At 39.9% G+C, this 27,568-nt stretch overlaps 1 protein-coding gene across 2 annotated transcripts; it reads left to right on the top strand.

The window, feature by feature from the left end:
- Positions 1-209: 209 nt before the first annotated feature.
- LOC139468559 (uncharacterized) lies at positions 210-26,953 on the top strand. 2 transcript variants are annotated; one of them, XM_071250612.1, is made up of 7 exons: positions 210-351; positions 16,132-16,416; positions 18,231-18,392; positions 18,821-18,913; positions 21,796-21,873; positions 22,834-22,915; positions 23,705-26,953. In XM_071250612.1, the coding sequence occupies exons 1-7, from the start codon at positions 294-296 to the stop codon at positions 24,276-24,278; spliced, it is 1,332 nt and encodes a 443-aa protein (XP_071106713.1). In that variant the 5' UTR covers positions 210-293; the 3' UTR covers positions 24,279-26,953. The 2 variants fall into 2 exon arrangements, with proteins under 2 accessions (XP_071106713.1, XP_071106714.1); XM_071250613.1 differs by lacking the exon at positions 18,821-18,913.
- Positions 26,954-27,568: the final 615 nt, after the last annotated feature.

Here is a 27,568-nt window from a genome sequence, read left to right as displayed (position 1 = left end):
TGGATTATATCAATGTATTCTCAAACATCATTTGTAATGAGATTTTGAATTTTCTTCCATCCATATAATTACAGTATTTATTTGCTATGCAACAAATTTACCACGTAAACAACAACCTATCCCCCCTTTCTTTATAGATTCTTCCGGTGATAGTCACATCATTTCAACCAATCAGAAGAGAGATGCATGGCCCATTGCGGTACCAATGTTGATTATGTTATGGCTGACGGAGTTAGTCACTTAGCTTGTGTATTCTCCTGATGTAAAGCGCTCTCGTCTGCTGATCACACACTATGGAGTTACCGGGTCTTTTGTCTGTGATATTTCTTCACGTTTTCATTCCAGTATGGGGTAAGTATGCATAGTCAGAGTAGATTGTCGCGATTTTACGACATACGGACATGTGTTCTGCCAAAAATATTCCCACCACGAATATTGTCGAGAGCGTGCTAGCGAGCTCTGCCCTCGCCTTCTGTTAACGATGTCATGCTGTTGACAGAGTTAAAGAGACGAACATATCCGTTCACAATGTCATATAATAGTTAGATTTTTGCTTGACAGTGCTGAAAATATCAACACGTTTTGGTGCCAAAGCAAAATCGACAATGGGGTAGGCTTTCCTGATATGTAAACAAACGTAAACATATCCAAAATTTGACAGACTTTGCAAGTTCACACAAGATGGGCGTGGCACGTTATAGAGATATATTGACAAGTCCTTGTAATATATAAACCCCGAATAAAAGCACATGATAATATTACCCAAATTAAAAATACAATTAGTAGATCTAGTTATTGTATAGCCTACCGGCATTGATATATTAAAATGTAACTTACTGTTCAACTACAAGTCTTCTTATAACTACCACAAACTACAGAGAAAATATATATCAAATTATGGTCTTTGGGATTTTTATTCTGGGGTTTTAGTGATGGTATATCATGATGTCTTCATACCAGTGACAATAACAGATATTGTGTACATTTGTTATCACATATATATCATTATATTCACCTATAATCATGATAATAACCCATAGCAGTAAGGATTCTTCAGAAAATGGGACAGACATCTTCAACGCTTACTCGGATTGACATGATGTTTGACACCACATCGTTTCACTGCTTTGTGTAGAAAAAAGATTTGTATGTGTGTGTGTCATAGTGTGTGTCACACAGACTTGATAGGGGATTATTGAAAGATGTGATGCCTGCAGATCAAAGTGCATGCAGCTCTAAAAGATGTAAGCCAGCTTTCAAGTGTTGACATAACCAGACACATCCAGTCACAATCCAACACAGGTTTAAGTAGTGGACGTACGTGTTTGTTTTATGACAGTTTTCTGCTGTAAAGACATGCTTCTTTCAGAAAATTACCGTTGGAATGTCGAAAATATTCTTACTTTTGCTGTTACAACATCAATGGTCATATAGTGTTGGGTTTCATAGCTAGTTGAATGGAAATAAGTGCGTAATTACCTAATCAGGAGTCAGCTTGGTAATTTCACACAGAGCCCTAATTAGTCAGCACCCTGTCACTTGACAGCCATCAAGCATGTAGAATAACCGACTTTTTGATATATGAACAACATCGGAGAGAAACCACTGGCTTTATGAGGCTGAAAGTTGGCCATATAATGGTTATAGCATATGTTAAAATCAGCATGAAAGAAATGTTTTCTAAAAGGAGCAACAGGAACGGAGTGATGAGAAACCTTGTTCCGTGACCATGATGAGAACAAATTAAGAAATACTATGTAGTCAGTCAGATGGTGGAAACCAAGGCAGTTCTCCACATTAGAGCTCACCTGGGTCATTCAGTTGGTCTCCTATTGTGTTTGAATCTAAATGTTTAGCTTTTAAAATTAGGGTTATGACAAGGAGCTTCTGACTTTCATGATGAATTTCAAACACTGCAAAGGGTCCTTGTGGTATTTTCATATTCAACATTAATGATCCAATGTGTCACAAGATTAATATTACTTTAGAAAAACTTAAGGACCCCCTTTGAGAAAATGTTGCAAATTAGCCACGAGAGGCAACTGCAGGACAAACACAAGAGGGTTCTTCATGTTCTTGAGGGTTGCTGCTGTAGTATTTGAATGTAGGGACATTAGGGCTATGGGTTCCAGGGTTGAGGGGTTACAGACATAAGATATTGATGCTGGACAGCTAAGAAAACCTGGCTTCTTGTGAATTAGAAAAAGCTTCCGAAGTAAGGGGAGCCAGCTGTCTGTAACTCCTGCCACCAGTCTGAACTTAGTCTTGCATCATGACTGTGGAATATATTTATTTTATGGAAAAAACACAATCTAGATGTATATATACAAAAGCAAGTCCTAGCTAGCTCTATGAAATCAACTTCAGGAAAATTATTTGTTTAATTTTAGAGTCGAGAAGGGTATTGTGTAATATAACATTTCATTGACTAAATGTTAGTCCACTCTAGTCTGAACTCTTGAGTCTAGGAAATAGGATGTTTGTTTCTGGCTGGTAACAAATATCCACATGTAACAATTAAGTCTAAAATCAATGCAGACAGGCAGATTTTGGCATAAAGCTTGTGGCACAGCGATCAAAGTTGAAGTTATCTGAACTGTAGATGAAAGGTCAATATTGAAAACAATAGTCATATCACTCTTGCATAAAGCAATCTAACATTACAAATTTAGTTCCTGGTACATGAATTGACATGTATTTATATAAAATATCTCAAAAGCATCGGTAATATTTTGTAAAAAAGGTTGCTGTCATAATGTAATGATGTGTTACTCGATTTAACATATGTGAATTGTATTAGGTAGAAAAAAACATGCTAAAATGTATATAATTTAAAATGTTTAATCATTTCATTACCTTTCAACACATACACATACAGTTTAGTGTTTGGTCAGTCTGAACGCTGAAGCCAATGTCTGGGAAAAGGTCTTGTCAAAGTAGCAGTGTATCCAGTAAGGTATTAGGGATGTTATTGTCTTGAAGTCCTCTCCTTCACCGTCTGGTGCCCATCTCCAGTCCAGGGTTGGACGTAGTAATTTGTGCCCAGTGTGAAACTGACCCATTGTGTGATAGTCGAGATGAACATTGACTCTTACATCCATAACATAAGATCGGGCAGGCCAGCGTTAGAAATTGGCACTTGACCTGTAGTCCTTGCCAATCTGCCCAGTAGTTAAGGTATCATTAGTAGAAATTTGCCATTGTTAAGGGTTTTGCTGTGTGTTATCATTATAAGGACTAGTGGACTAAAAATGTTATGCTGCAGGCAACAAAGTATGTTGGCTGAAACATGCCAAGACTGCCACTTGTCCCCCCAGCCCATGTGAAAAAAACTAAGCTCTTCCACTGCTGATGATTGTAGTTAATATTGAACATCCGCAGCTCTACTGAAAGAAACACAGAAAGACAGGTCTTGGCTACAACAGTCCTTTCTAAACATTTTGGTACAGACTGGTAGTTGAAATCAAACAATTGATTAACGTAAATATTTTCAGCCCTTGTGAAAAAACTAAGCTCTACCACAGATGACTATTGTAGTTAATATTTAACATATTAGTAACTTAGCAAACACAGAGCATTGGTGGAGAGTGTTACAGTATATGTTTTCACTGGTTCAATCATGTGATCCGTACAAATAGCAATTGTACATGGTCTAGATTTATTCTTAAGTTTGCAGAGGAAAATTCTCAAATGGGGTTAGTTTGGATCTTTTCACACTTTGAGGATTAAGGTGTTGCATGTAACCATGGTAACTGCTTGAAACACAGTGTCCCATGTTTCATCTTGGAGGAGTTTCCATTCTCCAGTAAATAATCTCCAAGGTAAACCTCTTCCATGTGACGGAGACAGGTCAATTTTACAGTCCAAGAGTTATGGCGCTTCGATCCCCTGAATACATGAGTGTACCATAATCTGGCGCTGGTCCAGCCTGGCTTTCATATTCTGGCATCGGTGCCAGAGTTGTCTATTTCCCAATACTTGACTCATCCCTAGTCACTGGTGCTACTAGTCAGTTCACTGGAGTATTGACTCACGGCGCCTCCACTGTGTCAGGCCGTGGTATGGGGAAATACTACGCTTGTTTCCTAATTACCAGAATCAGCTAACTCAGAAGGAGGTTTTGGAGTAATAGTGTTTGGTGGAGTTATTTGCATCTACTACAGTTGGTTACTCAGATGTTGAAGTTCTCATTACTTCTAAGAATATGTGGCCTTCGTATGATTGATAGACTCTTATAGCCTATGACTGCTATGTGTATTTCTGACAGATAAAAAACTGAAACATAATATATGGATGGTGATTGGTTTCCAGCCAAAAACAATTTGATGTTTTTTAAAGCTTTGGTGTATATTTGGTTCTTTTAACGTTTATTGTAGACTTTTCTTTCCGTGGTGCTGATAATGTAGGCGGGGTTTGCTTTTTAGAAAGTTAACGGCATGTTTTAGATTTCTTGTGACCTCTTTGGCATGTTTCGCGGAAATGTGTGTGTGTGTAAGAAATCAGTGCTGATTGATGACTTCATAGTACATTAATTTCCAGACCAATTTTATTTCCTATTTCAGAGAATGTTTTTACATCAATATGCCAAGATGGAGTAGCTGAAAGATGTGGTCACCATTTGCTTGAGGTTAATGACAAAAACATGATAACGGAGAGTTAAAATATAGTTTTGCAAACACCAGATCGTAACTTGATTATTATTTTTTATCCCCGCCACAAAGTTGGCCAGGTGATATAGAGACAGAGTTAGTTCATCCGTCTACTTTCCGAAGGGGACAAAGTTTCTCCAAAATCTAGTTAAGTTAGAGAATTTATATTAATGATTAAATAAGACAAATGATATTACTGGTCACAATTTTAAAAGTGCTAAAAATTGGGTGTCTCAAATTCATTTCTTTACGGAGTTATGGCACTTGCTCTGTGCTTTTTAACTTAGTCCATACTGCATGAACTGGGGACAAGTTTTCTCAGAAACTACTAACATTACAGGAATGAAGCTTTGCATGCAAATCTAAGAGATAACTCTCAAGACAGTGTTAGAAAATTTGTGCCGTAAATTATTGTTTTCAGAGTGACTCCCCTTGCTACATGCTTTTAGATTTTGAGCATATACAGTAACAGCCTTTCATCCATGTTTTTTTAGTGCATAGTGTCTGCAATGGGGACAAGTTTTCGGAGAAACTACTGAAGTTAGCTTATCTGAGAGATACTTATCAAGACTGAGTTCGAGAATTGGTGCCATAGGCATAAATTATTTTTTTCCAGAGAAGGGGCCTTTTTTGTGTAATAATTTCACATTTAATCATGTCTTCTGATGACATGAAGCAACCAAAGTGCCTATCTCTTCTTAAGGATTTTTAGGACCCTTTTTTCATAGTTTAAATTCACTACTAAAAAAGGTACTACAATATGAACAAACAAAATTCTAATGTGCCTCCTACCGGGGCATACTGATAACGCTGTTTTCTTGTATATTTATTTTTCCTAAAAGCAGTAGTTTTTTATCATATGATATCCTGTCGCATGATGACATACAGCTAATAACAATGTTAACTCGCAGATGAGTTCCTGTATTCCATCAAACATGCTGAGAACATGTCAAATTGTCATCAATCCTTTCAACCCTGTACCAAATTATGTTTGAGATACTCGTAAGGCTTGTGGAAACACGTCCTACTTGCTAGCTCTGGTGCTCTCCAGGCATAAGTACACACAGGTATTGATCAGTCAAATTCTTCAACTCCGTTCTGACCCTCCGGCTGTTTGATGGATGTTTAAATGTTTTCAACTGGCTCATACATGTCCAAGTTTAATTATTCAAGATTAGTTCCTAAGTCCCTGTTTAATGACATTCCCGTGCTTGTCCATTTGGTGTCTGCCTGCTGGCATGAAGTTGTCTCCTACAAGTAAAGTGGTGCTTTGCAGGTTCCTAGGCCCACGTTGAGTCCTAAATTTGAATTCTTTGTTTTTGACTTTGACATTGAGTAGAGGATGGTTGGCGTGGTTACTGCCCCTCCAATTCATCGATTGCATGGATGATTGGTCGGCTTCATTTCCAGCAGGGGAATCGATACTGAAATCTGTGATTGTTTTACAATTATCATGATTATTAAAGTTCATATTTATTTAATTTGTAAATTTATGTTTGTAACCATGGACACGGTTTCTGGTTGCTGTTGCAGTTTCTCAATGGACTTACAGCGTTTGGGATTAAGGGAGGTCTGGGGCCTGTTCCACAATGCTATCTTAGTGTGAAGACGAGCTAACGCCAATACTTTGGCGTAGACTTACAGCAATCATACCACTAAGGCCACACATGTTTTGTTTCACAGGCCCACCGGCACTACTGAAAAGCAGCTGGAAAAGAAGTAAATGAAACAAAGAAATATTTATTTTTATTATGTCTCATGTCAGTAATCATGCTAATTCCATGTCTACATCACCATCAGTGATTCAAGAAGCCACCTGCCGTTCTAACTCCATCTTGGAATGACTTTCACATGAATGAATGAATGAATGAATGAATAACATAGCTATTTATTTTTAGTTCGACCAACATTTTGTCGGAAAGTGGGAATAAATCCGTGAAACAAAATTAGAAAAGTGTGGCCTAAGATCACTTTGTGGAACAGTGTCTTTGGGTCTTTGAGCTCTGTTTTGAATCAAGGCACCTCCTTTAACCTGTTATAAATATGACATGGTTCCTATGACTAGCATGCTAACTTTCAGACACTAACATAGAACTCAACATTATTCACAAGAAGGCTATTGATAGTGTTGATAAAGAATGTTTGTGTCTTTCCCATTCTTGATTGTTCATTCATTGTTTTGGCAAGTCAATTGTCAGTCTTGAACGTTTAGCTTATGAATGACCTCAATGCTCCATGGATACAAACTGAACATAACTATGACGAGGAAGGTGTACTTATTATGAACAGTTTTAAGTGTTATTGTATCTTTTACAGCCTTCGAAATTCATGCTAGTCCACTAGCCAAGACTACTGAGTACTAGTGATGCAATGATGCCAGTCCTCATTGACTAGATGATGCATTTGAGGGCTGTAATTCTGAACCAGTTCTCAGAGCATCAATTTTGCTACAATAGGAACTGATACCCAAATACACCACCCCCACCCCCACCCCCACCCCCACCCCCCACCCGTGAGCATGTAACTCCGGAAATACCATGTCAGCAAATCTGTACTGAAGTACGCAAATTAATCTTGTAATTACACTGTACACATAGGACCAACTTCACTTGGGGCTTTCCTCCCACTTTAATCCAGCACGCCATGATGTAACTGAAATACTGCGGAAAGTGGCGTGAAACTTATCTCTCCCGTCTAAGTACTTTGGTTCACACAGCCTAATGGATTGGTTTGAAGTAAAGCCCACAATGAGTATGGCAGAAGACAAAAGTATTGACATTTTCAAAATTGGATAAGTTTACGCAAATCGGTTTGTAATTTCCGTGATAAGTTCTTGATTATCAGCAAACTACTCCAGGCTTAACACAAGACAGTAATGTCAGACCAAATACACATGGTATTGAAATGTGTGTGTTGGTCAACTACTGGGTCCAAGGTATATCTGATTGTATTTTACAGTCTTAACCAGGCTGTTGAGTTTGATAGAAGGATAACAAACTTTAAATGTCAACCTTCTTATCAAAGCATGTTTGATTGCTGAAGTATAAAGAGTCTGAAATACACTGAAAGTCCAATTACGCAGGTATTTGGCCTGCCATTAATGCACCTTCAGACCTCCTTGTCTCAGGTGAAAGTAACAGTTACTTACAAGCTTTTACCACGCTGTTTTCTGCCCATAATGGTTTGGATCAATGCCAAGTAAGTTCTATTGAGATGTGTCGGACTGCACTGAATTTCACTAGTGTGAGGAAGGGGTCACTCTGTTGCCATGGTGATGTAATTTGGATACATATGTTATTCAGACGCTTTGTATCCCTGTGGAGTTTCCATGAAAAGTTGGCACTGGCGCTGAGTATCTATTGGCTATTTTGGCCATAATGCCCAGCTGGTGTATACGATGAATTTCACCTTATTAAGGATGGCAGGATATTGATTAACATTGTTAGGGAACCATTTTGCACACTGTCTACAAAAAGATCTCCACTTTTTATCAGCTGATCATGTTTTCGTTTGCTTTGTCAACTTTTGTTGCAAATGACGAGCACCGCTTTTAGCCAGGTCTGTTGAATCACGACCAGAACAGGATTTGTAAAATGCTTTTTCACCTTAAACCTAGCCATGTAGGACATTTGAAAATAATTCATGAGTTTGATTTCTTGTATTTGCAGAATGTTAGGTACAGTGCACATTCTTTGACTTAGATAAAGAGATGCCATCTCGCCACAGCCCGTTCCGGTGCCTTACGCTGTTATTTGTTATAATCAGCATGATGCTGGCATCCATGGATGTACCGCACAACAAGCATGTATTGTGAGACTTTCTTTAACAGATTCCATCAACCCTTAAAATTAAAAAAAAATATACGAAAAGCACTAATTGCTGTATTCCTCCAAATGCCAACTTCCATGTTCACCACAAGGAATTGGGCATTCAAGTGTAAGACCAGAGGTTACAATAGGTTACATGACAGAGAACCTTGTGTATACGCTCTGAACACATGGCATTATGTCCTAAATATAATATATTTTAAAAAACACACCGTGGAATCTGAAATGTCTTTCTTACTGTAGTTTGTTCGTTTCCCACTAGTTCTGTGCCGTGACTGTAGACATAATATATTGCCCAGACACCACTTCCATGGCTCTACAACTAAGTTGTAGTTTCTGAGCAAATGCACAAAGCTGAAGGAAGAATAAAGTGTATTACGAATAATTATGAGAAACCGAGCAAAAACAAAGGAAAATGTAACAATAGCCAAAAAGTACTCTATGTGTCCAATCAAACTTCGTGTATAAAACATTTTTACATTAAGGGCGATATGTACGATATTAATCTCTACTGAAAGCAGCTAGGCTAAGAAATGAATTAGACATAAAAATATATGTTTTTATTTCATGTCTCATGAGTAATATAGACCTTCTTATACCATACAAAATGTTGTATATAAAATCTGTCTACTTCACTATCAGTTATTCAAGAGGCCACATACAGTTTAACTCCATGGCAGAAAGACTTTCATATAAATAAATAAATGATTGACATTTTCTTTTTATTTCGACTGGCCTTGTGTGGAATAGCTGGAATAAATCTGTGAAACATGAAGTTGAAAAATTGTGGCCTAAGGATTCTAAAACAGTTGTCTGGTCATAATGATGTTCAAGTAAACACGTTGTTTAGCCTGTTGTCAAATATCCTTCATTATTCAGACTATGACTGTGTCAAGGAGTGCACAAGTCTAGGGGTACAACAAGGGAGTTATCATGCACAGATATAAACTTAACCATCCGAGTGAAATAATAAATGGACTGGGAAATACTGTGAGGGTCACACCCACAGGTTTCAGGCACCCTGGCTGTTTGTTCTTGGCAATGCCAGGATCCACTGACCATGGGTTTTAATCGCAGAATTACCAAAATCATATCAGGCTAGTACAAGCAGCCACGCATGCACATGAGTGCAATAATTTTGAAAGCTACATTAAACCCCATTTCACCTCACCGCACCTCTTGCTTTTAACAAGTCCTTAGTTTGAGATGTTAAAGAGTTGAGGTGTTTGGCACTGTAGATATGTGTAGACCCTCCATGTGTTTGGCTCATTGCCTTCGCTGGCCTGAATTCACAGCTTGTTTTATTTTGGGATGAATTATAGATGATGAACTCCATGCCCTGTTAGTAATCATGTCATAACTTGTCTTATCACAACTCAACAGAATTTCACGGGAGATAAATATGTGGAGAATGCGAGTGGAAAGTATTATGACATAACTTTCAGTGACCGGGAGATCAACAGCAGGCCGTAGAGGAAGGGGAATCTACGCCAGGACCAGATTCTTAAAATGCCTTAAAATTTTAAAATAAGACAGAAACCATGAATTATGAGTTGAGGTGAAAGATTTATTTCAAAAATAATCTTGAGATGTGGTGAACTTCTTTGAATGTGTTGAAAAGTTTGTAGAAAGTAAAGCATGAAGCATTGGATACTGGGTGTGTCCTGACTTCAACCTTTCCCTCTGTTCAGAGATAAGTGGTATTGGGTTACTCAATGCGGGGATTGCAGAACACATGCATGTTGTTTTAGATGACATGTGACAGGGCCCCCATTACTTGGGGTGTGGGGTACGTTTCAAAGGAGGAAAATATATATTGGTTAGTCATGAGAGATAAACAAGTCTATGTCATGCTGACATTTCTTCAGTATTTCTTCAGTTCAGTATTTCTTTTCAGATGAATAGTGTCAGAATTTACGTATCAAGGTATGCAGTTAGGAATTCTTTGCACAATCTTTTCCACACGACCGGACAAATTAGTCAGGTACATATAGATCTATCCAGATTGTACTCATCAATAAGTGGAGCAGTAAAGATCTTTAAGGGCTGACCTTCCTGACTTCCTTGTTAAGAAATGGCCGTGGTAAACATGAAACTACCACAATCAGTGTTCTGTTCACGGTGACACAATCGGTGCCATGTTCTGTTCACAGTGACACAATCGGTGCCATGTTCTGTTCACAGTGACACAATCGGTGCCATGTTCTGTTCTCTGTGACACAAGCGGTGCCATGTTCTGTTCACAGTGACACAAGCGGTGCCATGTTCTGTTCACAGTGACAATAATGGTTGCCAGGAGAGCAGGAGGCAGTATTCATGCATCCATCTAGACAAATATTTTATTTTACTTTTTGTCGTGACTAGTGTTCTATTAATCGTTGTTATCAGTGGTTAGTGTATCCGCTAGATTATCTAATCATTGTCAATGGAGAAACTTTTATCCTTTCTACAGTTCTTAAAATGACATTCATAATTTTGAAAAGTGCATATTCAAAAAAGGTATCAATTTGCAAAGAAAAAAATCAAAATATTTGAAGGTCAGATATCTTTTAGTAAACTATGTTTTAAATATGTTTTAGTAAATTATGTATTGTATGTATATACATGTTATTGTTTTTAGTAGTAAAGTAGAGGGGGCATGGGTTGCCCAGTTGTCTAAGGCATCCCTTGGGCACGCCAGAAACCTATGATTGTGGGTTCGAATCCCGGTTCACCCCGATTATGTTTGTAGGTTTGTCAGCACCATACCCGTGCTCGTGGGTTTCACCGAAGTGGTAAACGTGTGAGACCTGCATCGCTTCGGGCTTTCCACCCACATTAAGCTGACACGCGGTGATATAACTGGAATACTATTAAAAGCAGCGTTAAACCCAACTCACTCACTCACTAGTAAAGTGTGTTTAATATATTTTTTGTAAATTATGTTTTGTATACATGTTATCACATGGTTATAGTTTTTAGTAATATGTATAGTTTTAAAGTTGACAGTAAGGGCTCCGCCATGACATGTTTTAGTAGACAATAACTTTACTCCAATCCCACGATTCTGATTTTAACTTTGCAATACCCAATGCCTGTTAAGGCTTGAAAATGTTTCAAGAATACAAAAAAAAATGGGTGATAAAAAATAACAAAAAACTGTTGTAAGTGTTTGTTGGAATCTAGGATTGTTGAACTGAAGGAGAAAACACTGCCTCCCAATCCTGCTCGGTTTGATTACTGTTGACATTTCACACCAAGCCAGTGGTATTTATGGAAGTCTGCCTCAATGCCAATCCTGCACGAACTGTGCACCTAGGTGCAGTGACTGCGCTGGGGAAGAGAGGAAGTATCGACTAGTATCAGCACGTGATCAGCACTGCAATATTAGGCTCAAATCTACGCTCTGTGCCATGTAGATATGACACAAACAAACAGACAAACACTGTCAGGAGATTTACTGAAAAGTAAGAAGTCTTGATGGGCATTTAGCATGTTTAGAAGTTGGTTGAACATGATTTGTTTGTTGTTCAATGCCAAACTCATGGTCATGCTTTATGACGGCCTCCTGGAAATAATCTAGTCTCAGCCAGACAATTCAGTGACAATTGTGACCAACGATTCCACACCATTGTGATACAATGACACGCTATCAACCATGTCACGGACCCTGACCACCCAATCAGAGGGTCCTAAGCTATCATGACTTCATTGTAAAAAGTTAAAGATTTAAAGGGTCCCTAACTAGGATTCGAATACTATACATTCTGAAGGCTAGCAGCAAATCTTATGGACCCTGGACCCACCTTAATTTCTCGGCTACCAAGTAACTGCTGCAACAGCAGAACTATTAAATGTGTGTTCAGCATGAGTCAAGAATCATTTGTTCAAGCTGTGAAACCTACACTCATATTTGTTTTAAGGCTGCTTGTTATTCCCGACTGTGAGTGGAGGGAAGTGTGCTACAGCGAGAATGTCCACCATCCTGGCTGGGAATGTCGAGGTGATCACGCTCTCAATGCACATTGCATATAGTGATTACACTTCATAACCTGTGTGTATAATATGCCTCCCCTGGGGAAGTCGGAGGCAGTATAGGCTGTCAGGGTCAGGGCAAGGACTGATGTGGTTATCTGCTAACTTCGTCAACCCATTTTGATTTATTCCATAAAAGTTCCTACTGGGGACATGGAGGAATGAGCGTGGCATACCTCATGTGGTCACATGTCATGCTAGCTGTCACCCACTGAAACAAGTACAGAAATATGGGTGCGATATGTCTAACCATGCTGAGAGTGAAATGATGGATACAAAGAAATGGATTAATATAGGGAAAACTGACTTGGGTTTGATGGCACCAGGTTCAAACTCTAGGATTTTGTTTCCATGTATAACTTCAATGCATTCAAATTATACACTAGTCTTGCCACTGGGATAAGTTATTATTAATTATATATATTTTTGGTGTGAATAGTTGCAAAATAGCTGATGAAGCATAAAACAGTATCACTCACTCACTCACTCACTCACTCACTCACTCACTCACTCACTCATATTTCATCAATTTTAACGTCATTGGATGTAAAGGATGTTTTCAAAAATTATTCACAATTGTAAAGTAATTATATCAGGGATTGTTATATTCTGAAAGTCTGATGTAAGGTGTTATTCTCCTACAAAACGTATGATAAATGAGATGTGGTCTTTATCACCCCACTTGTGTCGTATCACCTCTCCACTTGTTGCCCCTTCCTGTGCAATGAGCAACCATGTCACGTGACAATGTGACACCCATGGCGACTCTCATCATCTTGACTAATGCCATCTCCTGTTGCACCGGCTCGGATACCCCAAGTTCCACAGATTGTAGTCTGGGGCAGATTAATCAGATTAGCACTGAGAGTTGACCTGAAGTTATGCACAGGGCCAATAGAATTTTAGTGAACGAGTGTGTATAGTTAAACACCACAGTTAGAAATATTCCAGGTACAGTCAAGTCTCGTTAATCCGACACTCGTTAATCTGACAATCGGCTTTATCCGACACAAATGATGGGAATCAATTAAATCAGTGATTTTTAGACCCGTTAATCCAACAGTCTTGCACTCCGACTCCAACACACCTAATTTACAACGAATTGCTGAAAGCACTAATTAATCAGTCTAATCACAGTGAACAGCGTACTCAATGGTCATCTGCCCGCGAATACACAGCTCTGTGTTTTGATGCGAGACGAGTTGGCGAGTAGCTGCATATTTCAATGGCTGCAGAGATAAACTTACTTAACAATATCACATGCCTAGATTACCTCAATCTCATTAAAATTGGATACAAGTTCTCGCTACCACTGAGGACATCCCATTACTGTTCACGTCAGAATGACCTTTCACGAATTAGGACCGACCAATGAAATTATTAACAGGAAGTCAACATTAACCACTAAGAAAGCAGCTTTCTTAAGCATGGCAGCACGAGTTTCAAATTAGCGACTTCCGTTCTAGACTGTGCTTAAAAAGTATTTTTAATCAGTCATACAGTCCGTAACAGTAGTTTCGTTGATACTACCTAATTTTGTTTATCTGACATTCTCGTTAATCCGACATAATCATATGCAACCAACAATGTCGGATTAACGGAACTTGACTGTATGTCACTGGGGCCTGGAAATAATCATGTCAGACACGGACAAACCAGTGACTGAAAGCATGTGCGATGATCCGCGAATTTGACCTGGTTTAGATATCGGTCCATTTTCATGCAATTCAGACATGTTTACATGAAGGGCTTCCTGGACACCGGCACAGTGATATAGATCCTTATGGTGGCTAAATATGAAGATCCGGGGTAGAATAGGTCTTCAGCACCCCATGCCTGCCCTAAAAGGAGACTATACTTGTCAGCGGGTGGTAAGGCTCACTGACTTGGTTGAAGCATGTCATCGTATCCCAATTGTGTGGATCGATGCTCATGATATCAATCACTGGATTATCTGGCGCAGACTTGATTATTTACAAACTGCCGTTTTATAGCTAGAATATTGCTGAGTGCGTCATTAAACAATGTACAAACAATTTGTGTAACTGAATCAATAACGATGATAACACAGGCTTAAGTTCAAGAATATAACAGATAGATTAAATACAACTGTTGAAATAAGTGAAGCACCATCCTTCTAACATGGTTAGCAGTAGACAATTACAATATGCACTGGCGATACTCTGTTATCCCGATAACAAATGATGAAATCACTGAAATACAGCTCTAAAACTTCTTTCTTCATACATTTATTTACTTTTGTCTCAAAAACTTAAACAATGAGAACCACAAGAACAAAACAGTTTTACATGAAGGGATGGTTATCAAATGTAACAGTTAGTTGTAACGTCCTCTGCCACCAGGTCCCCATGTCCTGCCATGCTTACAGGTGGCGCTATGCTACTTCTGCCATTATGGGAGGTGACTCTATTAGTTCCTGTTCCATTTATAGCGTATCACACTCTCACAAACTGACAATGCAAGTATTGTGTGTACCTAAGAATCTATGATATCATAGGTATCAGTGAATCGTTACAGCCCTAGTTAGCAGTAGATGTAATTGTTGATGGAAGCCAGGATCAGTCGGAGTGTTTGCAGCACCGAGAGAGATGAAGGGAATGAGATGTACTGTTGACACACCTGCCACTATGGTTTATATGGCCATTAATGGTTTGTTACCTTGTCACAATACTGTCAGTGGAGTCAGCGCTGGTCATAATGTTGTTGCTAATGTTTGGGGAATTGTCTACAGTCCTACCAAGTTATAATACCCTTGGTTATAATGCCACCCTGGTTATAATGCCACCCTGGTTATAATGCCAGCAAGGTTATAATGCCACCCTGGTTATAATGCCACCCTGGTTTTAATGCCACCCAGGTTATAATGCCACCCTGGTTATAATGCCAACCACTTTATAATGCCACCCAGGTTATAAATATAATGCCACCCAGGCTATAATGCCACCCAGGTTATAATGCCACCCAGGTTATAAATATAATGCCATCCTGGTTATAATGCCATTTTTGTAAGCCATTTGTTTCGCAGAATGGATTTCAGCTGTACAAAAGTCCCAGCTTATGCCATCCTGGTTATAATGCCAATGCCAATGTTTATATAAAATATTCTGTGCAAGTGTGGATGGTTTATATATGTTATATTGAAGTCAATTCTAATAAATAGATATGTCAACAACAATATCTTCATGGACTGCTTATTTGATCATTAACATACAAAAACCTGTCGACAACAGTACGTAGTCTAAGACACGGTTCTTCACGGTAATGATAATGCAACACAAGCCCTGCCCATACTATTTCAGCCAATCAGGAAACAATAGTCCATTTATAGGGGTGGCCTAATATGTCTATGCTTTTTGGAAACATTAACACAAACAATAATTGCTTTGTAACCCTATCAAATGCCGTGGAATCCCCTGCAATGTATGATCGCCTCCGTGGTCTAGTAGTAGAGCATCCGCCAGGAGAGCGGAAGGTCCGGGGTTCAATCCCCAGCCGCGTCATACCTAAAGACGTTAAGAGATGGTACTTGTTGTAAGTGCAATAATCTTGGACGACGTTAAACCCATTTCGCCGCACCTCACCTGCAATGTATTTATTTCTACCTGTCATGTATGTTCCAGCCAAGAAGGGAGAAGCCAGACACTGTCCGGAGTTGGTGCAAGAGAGCGGCTACTACACGGCGGTGCACAGCAACACGTGCTACATGTTCGTCAACAAGGAGGAGTACTGGACGGCTGCGTCCACTCACTGTCAGGGGATGGGGGGCGACCTCATCACCGTTATGAATGGTGGAGTCATGAACTTTCTTAAGTCAGAACTTAATTCCCCAGATTTGGGCTGGCACAACCAGGGAGTGTGGATTGGAGCCCAGCACTATGAAGACAGAGGATGGGTATGGACTACTGGTAAGTGGGGACATACAAACTCAGGCTGGTCCACACAGTGATTGTCCTTCTTCCTCACATACTAGAGATAGCCTCTCTCTTATACCTTACATACTTACGTTAGCCTCTCTCTTATACCTTACATATTTACGTTAGCCTCTCTCTTATACCTTACATACTTACGTTAGCCTCTCTCTTATACCTTACATATTTACGATAGCTTCTCTCTTATACCTTACATACTTACGATAGCCTCTCTCTTATTCCTTACATACTTACGATAGCCTCTCTCTTATACCTTTACATATTTACGATTGGCTCTCTCTTATACCTTACATACTTACGATAGCCTCTCTCTTATACCTTTACATACTTACGATAGCTTCTCTCTTAAACCTTTACATATTTACGATAGCTTCTCTCTTATACCTTTACATACTTACGATAGCCTCTCTCTATACCTTTACATACTTACGATAGCCTCTCTCTAATACCTTTACATACTTACAATAGTTTCTCTCTTATACCTTTACATACTTACGATAGCCTCCTTCTATACCTTGACATACTTACAATAGCCTCTCTCTTATACCTTTACATACTTACGATAGCCTCTCTCTTATACCATTACATACTTACGATAGCCTCTCTCTTATACCTTTACATATTTACGATAGCCTCTCTCTTATACCTTTACATACTTACAATAGCCTCTCTCTTATACCTTTACATACTTACGATAGCCTCTCTCTCATACCTTTACATACTTTCGATAGCCTCTCTCTTATACCTTTACATACTTACGATAGCCTCTCTCTATACCTTCAGGACCGCCTCCGTGGTCCTGTGGTAGAGCGTCCGCCCGGAGAGCGGAAGGTCCAGGGTTCGATCCCGGGCCGCGTCATACAAAAAGACGTTAAAAGATTGTACTTGTTGTTACCCTGTCTGGCGCTCGGCATTAAGGGGCTAAAACAAGGACTGGTCGGCTCGGAGTCAGTATACTGTGTCTGAGTGGGGTATTCATGTTAAACTGCGGCATGGTATCTCAGTGAGCTAGCACTATAAATCGGCATCAGCCCGGACTAGTACAAGCAGCCACACACACACATACACATGCATGCACGTCGCTATATAAGTGCAATAATCTTGGACGCGACGTTAAACCAAATTTCACCTCACCTCACCTCTATACCTTCATATTCGATATCCTCTCTCTTATGTCTTTACATACTTACAAGAGCCACACACCGAGAAAGAGAAAGAGGGAGAGAGAGAGAGAGATTCATGTTTTTATGTTGATTGACGCTGCACTCAGCAATATTCCAGCTATATGGTGGCGGTCTGTTATCATGGTAATAATCGAGTCTGGACCAGAAAATCCAGTGATTGACATCATGCGCATCGATCCACGAAATTGGGTTGCGATGACATTCATCAAGTAAGTCACCGAGTCTGACCACCCGATCCCATTAGTTGCCTTTTATGACACCGTTTACGGCAAGCATGGGTTGCTGAAGACCTATTCTACCCCAGATCTTCACGGGTAGAGAAATTCATGATTAAACACGTGGTAGAAACAACTTGGCCTGTATAAATTACGCTTCATGTACATTCTTTTACATCAGCATGGGTTCCATGTTAAGTCTTAATGTCCGAATGTTCACATACAGAGAGGCCGGGCAAGCCTCAGGCCACCATTGTGTATGTGTGTATGTAACAATCCCCTGTGTCAGTATCGTGGTCCCCACTAGTACATGCAAAGTACTGTAACACGTCAATAGTGATATACCTGCTCTGAGTCAGCCCTTTCATCTTGCGTTTGCTTCTTGTTTCAGGGGAAAAGGTGTCCTACTCCTACTGGGCAAGGAACGAGCCCAGCAAGACGTTACTTTGGTCCATTGAGAACTGTGCCTTGATGAGGCGGGAGGATGGATGGCATTGGCATGACTACCACTGCGGCGCCTTAAAGTACCATTACTACTACATCTGCCAGTTCCGTAAGTCTCAACTATAATGGAATTACTGATCATTACGTCTGAAGCTAGAGATTTTAAAATATTTTAAATGTTTCACAATTACACTGAATTTGATGAAAGGATATGTTACCTTGGTTACAAGATAGCTATTGTTCAGTACTGATAAAGAAAATTCAACTGGTGTTTATTTACAACAGATGAAACTATTTCTCTGAGTAATATTCTTTTGATTAAAGTAATTGTTCCCCCATTTAAGTTTCAAAAATACACTAAGGCAAAAAACATTAACTCTTATCTTGAACATTTGTTTAAGTGAAATCAGAAATTAAGGTTTGTTTAAATAGAAAGTTTTTGAATATGGTCCCTTGAATGTGGACATAAGGGATAAGGGAAGTTGATAGTTCATATGTGGACAGATCAAATACATCTTATATCATCTGACCCTGTAGCGACTATAGCCGTGACCACGCCCACAACCGAGCTACCTGTAATAATCGTTAAGCAACTTGATCTGCGTCTCATGAAACATCATAGTCTAGAAGGTTTGTAGCAAACTCAGAATTTGTCTCCACTGTGTGCTGAAACTAACAATGTTTTATAGTAACCATGGCGACTGTGGGTTTGTCATGCCACTAGTTGACGTGGCTTGCTGCATGCTTGTGGTGTTGTGTTCGTTGATCTTTGGAAACCTGTGTCCATGATGATTGATCATTTGGTTTTAATGAAGCATAGTTCCATGTTGCTGATGAAACCTGACCTATGTTCTTGGAATCAATAGTCCTTGGCCTCATTTCGTAAAGAGACTGTAGGGATAAGAAGATCGTAGCACACATACTTTCACATATACTCAAGTCTACCCGGAGAGCGGAAGGTTCGGGGTTCGCTCCCCGGCAGCGTCGTACCAAAAGATGTTAATAGATAGATGGTACTTGGTGTTACCCTGTCTGGCGCTCGGCATTAAGGGGCTATAACGAGGACTGATCGGCCCGGAGTCAGTATACTGTGTCTGAGTGGCGTATGTTAAACTGCAACATAGTATCCAGGGTCAGAAACTAACAGTTTTTGTCCACTAGTCCTTATAATGATAACAGAGCAAAACCCCTAAAATGGGCCAATTTCTACTAGTCCTTAGGATACCTTTACTATTGGGCAGTTTGGTAAGGACTACAGGACTAGTGCCAATTTCTAACACTGGTATCTCAATGGGCTAGCACTATATATCGGCATTAGTCCGGACTAGTACAAGCAGCCACACACACATGCATGCACATCGCTATAAAAGTGCAATAATCTTGGACACAATGTTAAACCCCATTTCACCTCCCCTCACATATACTGTCAACAGCCATAGGTCTGATCACTTTGTGGAACAGGGCCCTGATGACATGTGGTTTGAAACGTTTCTGTGAGAGTCAGAACTGGGCTGTTTGACTATTAGTCTAAACTACTTGAACATGTAGGGTAAATATCACATTGGAATAATCAAGTTGTCGCACATTGCAACTCAACAGTGCTTATGTGAACATGATATATAGATGTTTATAGCTGGACATAAAAGAATCATTGACATTGTTTATGTTGAAAGAACTACAATAAGCAAAAACCATTAATGACAATATGTTACAAACAGCAGGGGGGCACGGGTGGCCCTGTCGTCTAAGGCGCCGCGATTCGCTGTGCAGAGTTGTGTCACTTGGGCACGCCAGAAACCTATGATTGTGGGTTCAAATCCCGGTTCGCCCCGATTATGTTTCTAGGTTTGTCATCACCATACCCGTACTCGTGGGTTTCACCGAAGTGGTAAACGTCTTAGACCTGCATCACTTCGGGCTTTCCTCCCACATTAAGCTGACACGCCATGATATAACTGGAATAATGTTAAAAGCGGCGTTAAACCCAACTCACTCACTCACTACAAACAGCAAGTGTATAAGCCATAGTTCATGCAATCATACAAGGGGAGGTAACTCTACTTTCATGTGACTTCTGTGGAAATATTTGCTGACAGCATTAAATGCATGAAGTGCCTTATGTGATAAGTTTGTTAAGATAATTTAAGTGTGCTGTGTTAAATACTTACAAATGCATGCTTTTGAGTGAATTATTTGGTTTGGGTGTACATGGTGTGTTTTCAGCGTGGAGGCAAATTGTTTGGGTTGCTATGATACTGCATGGTCTAGCATGGTATTTGTGGATGATACAGCTATCAAACTGGTACTAATTCTGATCATGAATTTGACTATGTGAACCCTCAAATCATATTTCCTAACTCAAAAGTCCTGTCATCCAAGTTTACTATGTTTACTGTAAATAAATGATAATTATGTTTCAAATATATTTTTTTCAAATTTATGTTTCATATTCAAATAGTCAAATTTGAAATAGTCAAATATAGACATATGTTTTCATAATGAAGTCTGCTTTATATCTTATAGATCATTTACTTTTACTACAACTTTTTCATTTATAAAAACAGGAATGAAATCATGTAAATCTCAGGATTGAAGGAATTGAATGAGATTTCTGGGTTAGATTACTTCTTTACAAAACAGGGCCATGGGTAGCCCAGTTGTCTAAGGCGCCCCAATTCACTGAGTAGAGTTGTGTCCCTTGGGTACGCCAGAAACCTGTGATCATGGGTTGGAACCCCGGTTCTCCCCGATTATATTTCTAGGTTTGTCAGCGCAATACACGTGCTCGTGGGTTTCACCAAAATGGTGAACGTCAAGAGACCTGTATCACTTCAGGCTTTCCTTCCACCGTAAGCTGACACGCCGTGATATAACTGGAATACTGTTCAAAGCAGCGTTAAAAACAACTCACTCTTTACAAAAGATTCACAGCTGAGAACTTAGGCAGCCACTGTGAAGAGTTATGTCCCTTGAGTATTGGTTCAAATCCTTGATTTGCCTTGATTGTGATCCTTGGCTTGACAGTACCAGTCTTTGGCAGACACCAAGACTGATCAGAGCTAATCCACAACTCATTTCTAAGCATAGCTATATCATTGGGAGAAAATAGCTAGCCCTTCCAAACGTTCACTAGTATCATACCAGTGGACTAGCGGCCATTTCTAACCCTGCCATGTCCATAGGTTACAGGGGCAGTTGGGTAGCCTTGTGGTTAAAGCGTTCGCTCATCACGCCGAAGACCCGGGTTCGATTCCCGACATGGGCACAATGTGTGAAGCCCATTTCTGGTGTTCCCCGCCGTGATATTGCTGGAATATTGCTTAAAGTGGCGTTAAACCATACTCACTCACTCCCATTGGTTACAAGCTGTGTCGCTCCATGATATGACCGAAATACTGTCACAGCTACGTTATGCCCAGTGACTGTGAGCCCGGAGTGGACCTGGGTTACCTCTGAGATGCCTATTGCTTGTTACATGTTGTATACGGCCATTGTGTTGTGTTTTTCTCCAGCCATTGCCCACTCCTACCAAGACAATGGTCACCTGGCCCACACGGCCTCCTCGGGACAACAGGAGGACAATGGAAACAGTGAGTTCTCTTTACAACAGATATGGTTTTTTAAATTAGGCTTAAAAAATTAAATAACTGGTTCTCAGGCAATGGTTTTTGAAAATATTGTGCAGGCGGGCAGTGTGTTTTTGGTTGTTGTTCAAACTAGTATGTAACCAAATAAACAGTTGTGTAACCAAATAAACAGTTGTGTAACCAAATAAACAGTTGTGTACAATCAGTCTGGGAAAGGGCCTCCCTACAGAAATATATTCCTTGATGAATAAAATACTTCAATACAGTATTTTACTACAATTGGATTTTTTGGTTGTTTTTTAAAATAGAAATAAAAACGAAAGTGGGACAAACTTTATGATGATGCGGGTAGTGCCTGAGAACCAAGACTAATATATTTTTTTAGCCTGTAATTACAATGTTTGTTTGTATTAAATTTATTTTGAACATCTTTTGTTTTGTATCATTGTTTTAACATCTTCCTTAAATATGAAATTAAGAAAGAAGTCTTTTGTGTGATAGATAATTAGTAATCCTGCACTCATGGATTATTGCATTTGTACACTGGCAGCATGTGAGAAAACAGGTATATTCACATACTGCAATGTGGCCAAGAATACTGACAAGGTCAGAAATGGTCTTGTCAGTGTTTGTGTCCAGTGATCGAAGTGCTATGTGCAGGACATGATTAGTATGGGATCAGCATTGTTTTACATTAATACCTGACCAGCCACAAATGTTCCCAAATCCTACACGGTACATTCTTTCCCTGGTCGTAAATGGAATGGGTGGTCAAACCGCTGATTTAGCATGTTGTCATACCCCGACAGTGTCAATCGTTGCTTACAGTATCGATCACTGGATTGTCTGGTCGTCCTTACTTATTTACCTGGCCACCTTCATATAGCTGGGTGTGGCTTTAAGCAACAAACAAACCTTACATTTGAGGACAGTTTTAAGTGTTGCTCTGTTTTGCTATTCCAGTGTCCATCCTGTTGACTGTGATTGGGTTTGCTGGCCTCGTCATCTTTGCGATGCTGCTCATCTTCTTCATCTACAGAAAGAGGTACAGTCCTTCAACTAATTAATATTAGGACTGTGTAATAGTCTAACCTCCAGACACCTCCCTCAGGGGCAATCATGTCTACTGGACAATCCAAACAGGAGTAGCAGGTCCCGAGAACTTCTTTGGTTATCATGAACACACAATGCCATTTAGAAAGTGGTCAAATGTAACAAATGTTATATTTGGGATAACGCTTTCTTACTAAAGTACAGATTCAAGTACTTTTTTGGTTGAGTCCTATCCGGGATTCGAACCCACACTTGCCAGAGTGAGACCCCTAATCGCCAGCACACAAAGTCAGCGATCTAACCCACTCAGCCACTGAGGCTTCAACAAAAATGAAACTCCGACAACTGGTAGTCGAGATCACGTACTTTGAGTACACCTCTGGCAAGTGTAAATTGGCACGGCTCCCATGGCCGAAAGCTATCAATACACAATGCCATTTAGAAAGTGGTCAAATGTAACAAATGTTTTATTTGGGATAACAGTTTCTTGGTAAAGTACAGATTCCACTACGTTTTTGGTTTATCTTGGTATTGCGTTAATACAGTAGTTACTTAGGGCCTTGCTGTATGAAGCAATCGTAACATGACCATTATCGTCAGTCCATGTTTAAGTATGAGTTATGGTGATTTTCGTGCTAAGATAGATTCGTGGAACAGAGCCCTGGTTAGGTTGTCTTACACATGTTTGTCAGGGATTCAGGGCAACTAACCCTCAGGGTTAAGTCACTCACTCACTCACTCACTCACTGTTTATAAACAATGATGGTTGTTTCTGTTGCAGGCAACGAGACAAGCACAATGTGGAGGAGATGGTTGTGAGATTCGACAACCAGGCGTACGGACGCGTCCATCAAAACGAGCAGGGTTACGGGGCAGGAGGGGACAACGACTCCAACGGCCGACGCCCAGTCAGCAGCATGTACATGTCCCCTGACGAGGTCAACACACTGTATGAGGAGGTCAACAAGGAAGTCAACCACGGCGTTAACACGTTCAGGAAGGAGACGAACTGCGTAGCAGGTCAACCACCTCCCCCTCCACCTCCCAGGTCCGATTCAGCCTCAGCGGTATCTCTCAGTGAAGGTGGAGCATCAGGATTTGCGAGCAGTGACAACTTCTCCGCATCCCCGGAAGAACCCTATACAGAGCCTTTGATGGTAGCTACCTCCAAAGAGGAGAGTGACTCAAAGGGATGTAACCTGTATGTGGACATGAAGGGGGGGTCTAAGTCTTCGGCTCTTGATGTTCCCCCTGAGAAGATGAAGAAGCTGATGGAAGAACACACCTACACGAACACTTCCGAGGTTAATTCTGACACAGAGAATCACTATGAAGACCTCCCAGCTCGACTGTGAAGTGTCACCAGGTTTGAGTCTTGTGACATAGACAAAAGGGGTTATGACAATCCTTGACCGGGGAGAGAAATACGTGTGTATTATAACTCTTCCTCAGTGAGGTTGATAGACTGTCATCAGCTGAACTAGTCATTCTAGTCAATCCTCTTGCACAGTGTCATACAATGTTTATCTTTGCTGTGATGTAATTTTCAAGACTTTTTTAATGACACTAGCACTATCCATCCGCGAGTATTCAGGCATGAATGTAATTGATGCTGGTGTCCATTGAAGCTTTAACATATGGAGGTCTGCGTGGACAATCAAAACCAGTTCTGTGTACTGTGTAGTAAGTAGACAGACGCCCAGTCGACCCACCTTCAGCACCACCCGTGATCTGTGCCCTGGGACAAAGTTCATTCACTGAGCACACGGCTCATGCAGCCTGGGGTCGCCAACATGTGCGGCTTTTCATCCTGCTCTGCAGCTCGCCCAGAGTTAAGACTGTGAAACAAAACCGACACTGTCATCCAAATCAAAGGCAACACTCTTTTAATTTTATGTTTCAGAGATTTATTCCAGCTTTTCCATACACGATTGGTCGAAATAAAAAAATGTAAATAATTTTTATTTATATGATAGGTATGAGGTGGCCTCACTGATAGTGATAGATAGACACAGAATTTATATACTAGTATAGCATTTTGCATTGTATAAAAGGGTCTATATTTTAGCGGGACACATAAATAATAAAACTAAATATTTTATTTTTATGTTTTCAATAGGGGCAGCATGCCTGTGAAACAAAAAATAAAAAATGTGTGGCCTAAAGATTCTTCCGTGATGGAACAGTTCTGGCTTTTATTTCTTGAAATGTTAGTGATGAATCAGGATACCCAACATGGCAGAGCATGTGTTGTTGCGCCCTCTGGTGGTCCATGAACTGTGTATGAGATCTATCCATCAAGCTGGTCCTGCTGCAGGGGGACCATATTAACAGTTGCTATGGGTACGATCCGTCTATAAATGGGAGGTGTTCTACGTACAGCCCAAATGTGGATAGGGATACACAGCATCTTCCCACTGTGGACATACAAGGTACATGGTACATGTAATATCATGTGTATCATGGAATATTCCTATCACATGTTGAGTTGTATTGATACAATTATATTTTGTTTGTGTGACTACAACTTTTATAATTTATCAGTTTGAAAAAAAATCTATTTATGATGGATGATTAGTGATATTTCAAAATGGCATTTGTATAATGAAGTAGCTAATTTCCAGCATTGTGCTGTACTGATTTAGAATAATTTACTGGCGTTGATAGAAGCTGCATTCTGATGGTTAACCACCTTTTAATTTGATTACAAATTGCATTTTTACCATAGACTCCTAGTAATTGACAATACTGAGTAAAGAACTTGGTGCAGTTAGAGTATACAGGTGCATAGTTTGAAAAGTCTGAACCAGACTTAAGTCTGAGGCATGAAGTAACTGATGGGTGATTTTCCATGTAATAATACAGTGCCAGTATATAAAATATCCCTATTGGTAACCATCCGTGTCATGCCATTTAGAGTGGAAACATGTTTTATTTGTAATTTCTTAGAATTTCATTCATACTATAGGGCAGCTAGGGAGGTTAGTTTTCAGATACGTAGCATTTTGCCATCTCAGATGTTAACGTTATGTGTATATTTACTATTTTAGTGCGGTAGTTTTGCTTCAAAGAGTTTCACTTAAACCATACCAGAGCATTAAGTGTTGTCTTATATGTGCTTTCCATCACCAGTGTGTATGTAGAAATGCATAGGTGTATTTTAAGTTTTGCCTTACTGCTTATATAGAATACGTATTCCACAGACTAGATGTTCCAGGTGCCATGTTATCAACCAGTACGTACTTGTATCTACCATCTATCATCATATGCATGTTTGCCCCTCTCAAGGTGATTGCTGAGTCATCAAGTTATGTATTAATGGCAGCCTTAAGTAGTATTTGGGAATTGCTGACTCATAATATCAAAATAGTATTCAATAGCAGAAACAGTTACGTAATTTCATATTATGACACAGTTTTCCTCTTTGTTTTTTTGTTTTCTATTATTGAAAAATAAAATTAGAGATTTTAATCTTAAATATTTGACAGATGTTTTGCTTTTAAGATTGTTTTCTAGATATTTCTTATTACTTGTTTATTTCATAACAATTAGAACAATCTAAACAGTAACGTTTATTCTTAAAACGGGCTGGGCAAAACGTAAACTAAGGCATATTATAAAATTGTCTTGAGTCATTTCTCAGCAAGTCTGAATGTCCTAAACAGAATATTGATAGAAAAGCTCCTCAATAGCTTGCGTTCTTCTACTCTCTTAAATACCTTTACATCATGGCAAGTGGTCTACATGGCAAGTGTTGCTAGATATCAGTCCCTGCTATTGTATTGTCTAGACTTCACTGCTGTGCAACATGGCTGAGCTGTCCAAGAGTAGACACAGCAGTGGCACAACCAAGTCATCTGTATGATTGTATATATATATTTCTACTGTATACCATGGTTCACCAACCAACAAGTCATCTTTTTATCTCAAATGTTGTCATGAAATGACGTGTAGGTTGTAAGTGTTATCCATATGTTAAGTGTATATACATCTTGAGGCCCACAGCAGATATAACACCCACTCTCCATGTGTGTATATCACCCCTGTGGTATAATCATGTTATCCCCAGTGTATCCATCTGTAGGCCCATAGCAGGGATAACACCCACTCTCCATGTGTGTATATCACCCCCGTGGTATAATCATGTTATCCCCAGTATATCCATCTGTAGGCCCACAGCAGGGATAACACCCACTCTCCATGTGTGTATATCACCCCCGTGGTATAATCATGTTATCCCCAGTATATCCATCTGTAGGCCCACAGCAGGGATAACACCCACTCTCCATGTGTGTATATCACCCCCGTGGTATAATCATGTTATCCCCAGTATATCCATCTGTAGACCCATAGCAGGGATAACACCCACTCTCCATGTGTGTATATCACCCCTGTGGTATAATCATGTTATCCCCAGTGTATCCATCTGTAGGCCCACAGCAGGGATAACACCCACTCTCCATGTGTGTATATCACCCCTGTGGTATAATCATGTTATCCCCAGTATATCCATCTGGAGGCCCACAGCAGGGATAACACCCACTCTCCATGTACCACCCACTCTCCATGTGTGTATATCACCCCCGTGGTATAATCATGTTATCCCCAGTATATCCATCTGTAGGCACACAGCAGGGATAACACC

Source organism: Haliotis cracherodii, unplaced genomic scaffold (genome assembly GCF_022045235.1).
Source record: "Haliotis cracherodii isolate W230 unplaced genomic scaffold, xgHalCrac1.p SCAF_2, whole genome shotgun sequence".
Classification (NCBI taxonomy): Eukaryota; Metazoa; Mollusca; class Gastropoda; order Lepetellida; family Haliotidae; genus Haliotis; species Haliotis cracherodii.
The sequence above is the reverse complement of the archived record's forward strand: the minus strand, read 5'-3'. Positions and strand labels throughout refer to the sequence as shown.

What these genes read in the sequence shown, in the direction of transcription:
- LOC139468559 (XM_071250612.1), top strand. Translation starts at nt 294, where the DNA reads ATGGAGTTACCGGGTCTTTTGTCTGTGATATTTCTTCACGTTTTCATT. An exon ending in AGGATGGGTATGGACTACTG is followed by an intron (nt 16,417 to 18,230) that starts GTAAGTGGGGAC and finishes TTCTTGTTTCAG; the next exon opens with GGGAAAAGGTGTCCTACTCC. An exon ending in ACAGGAGGACAATGGAAACA is followed by an intron (nt 21,874 to 22,833) that starts GTGAGTTCTCTT and finishes TTGCTATTCCAG; the next exon opens with TGTCCATCCTGTTGACTGTG.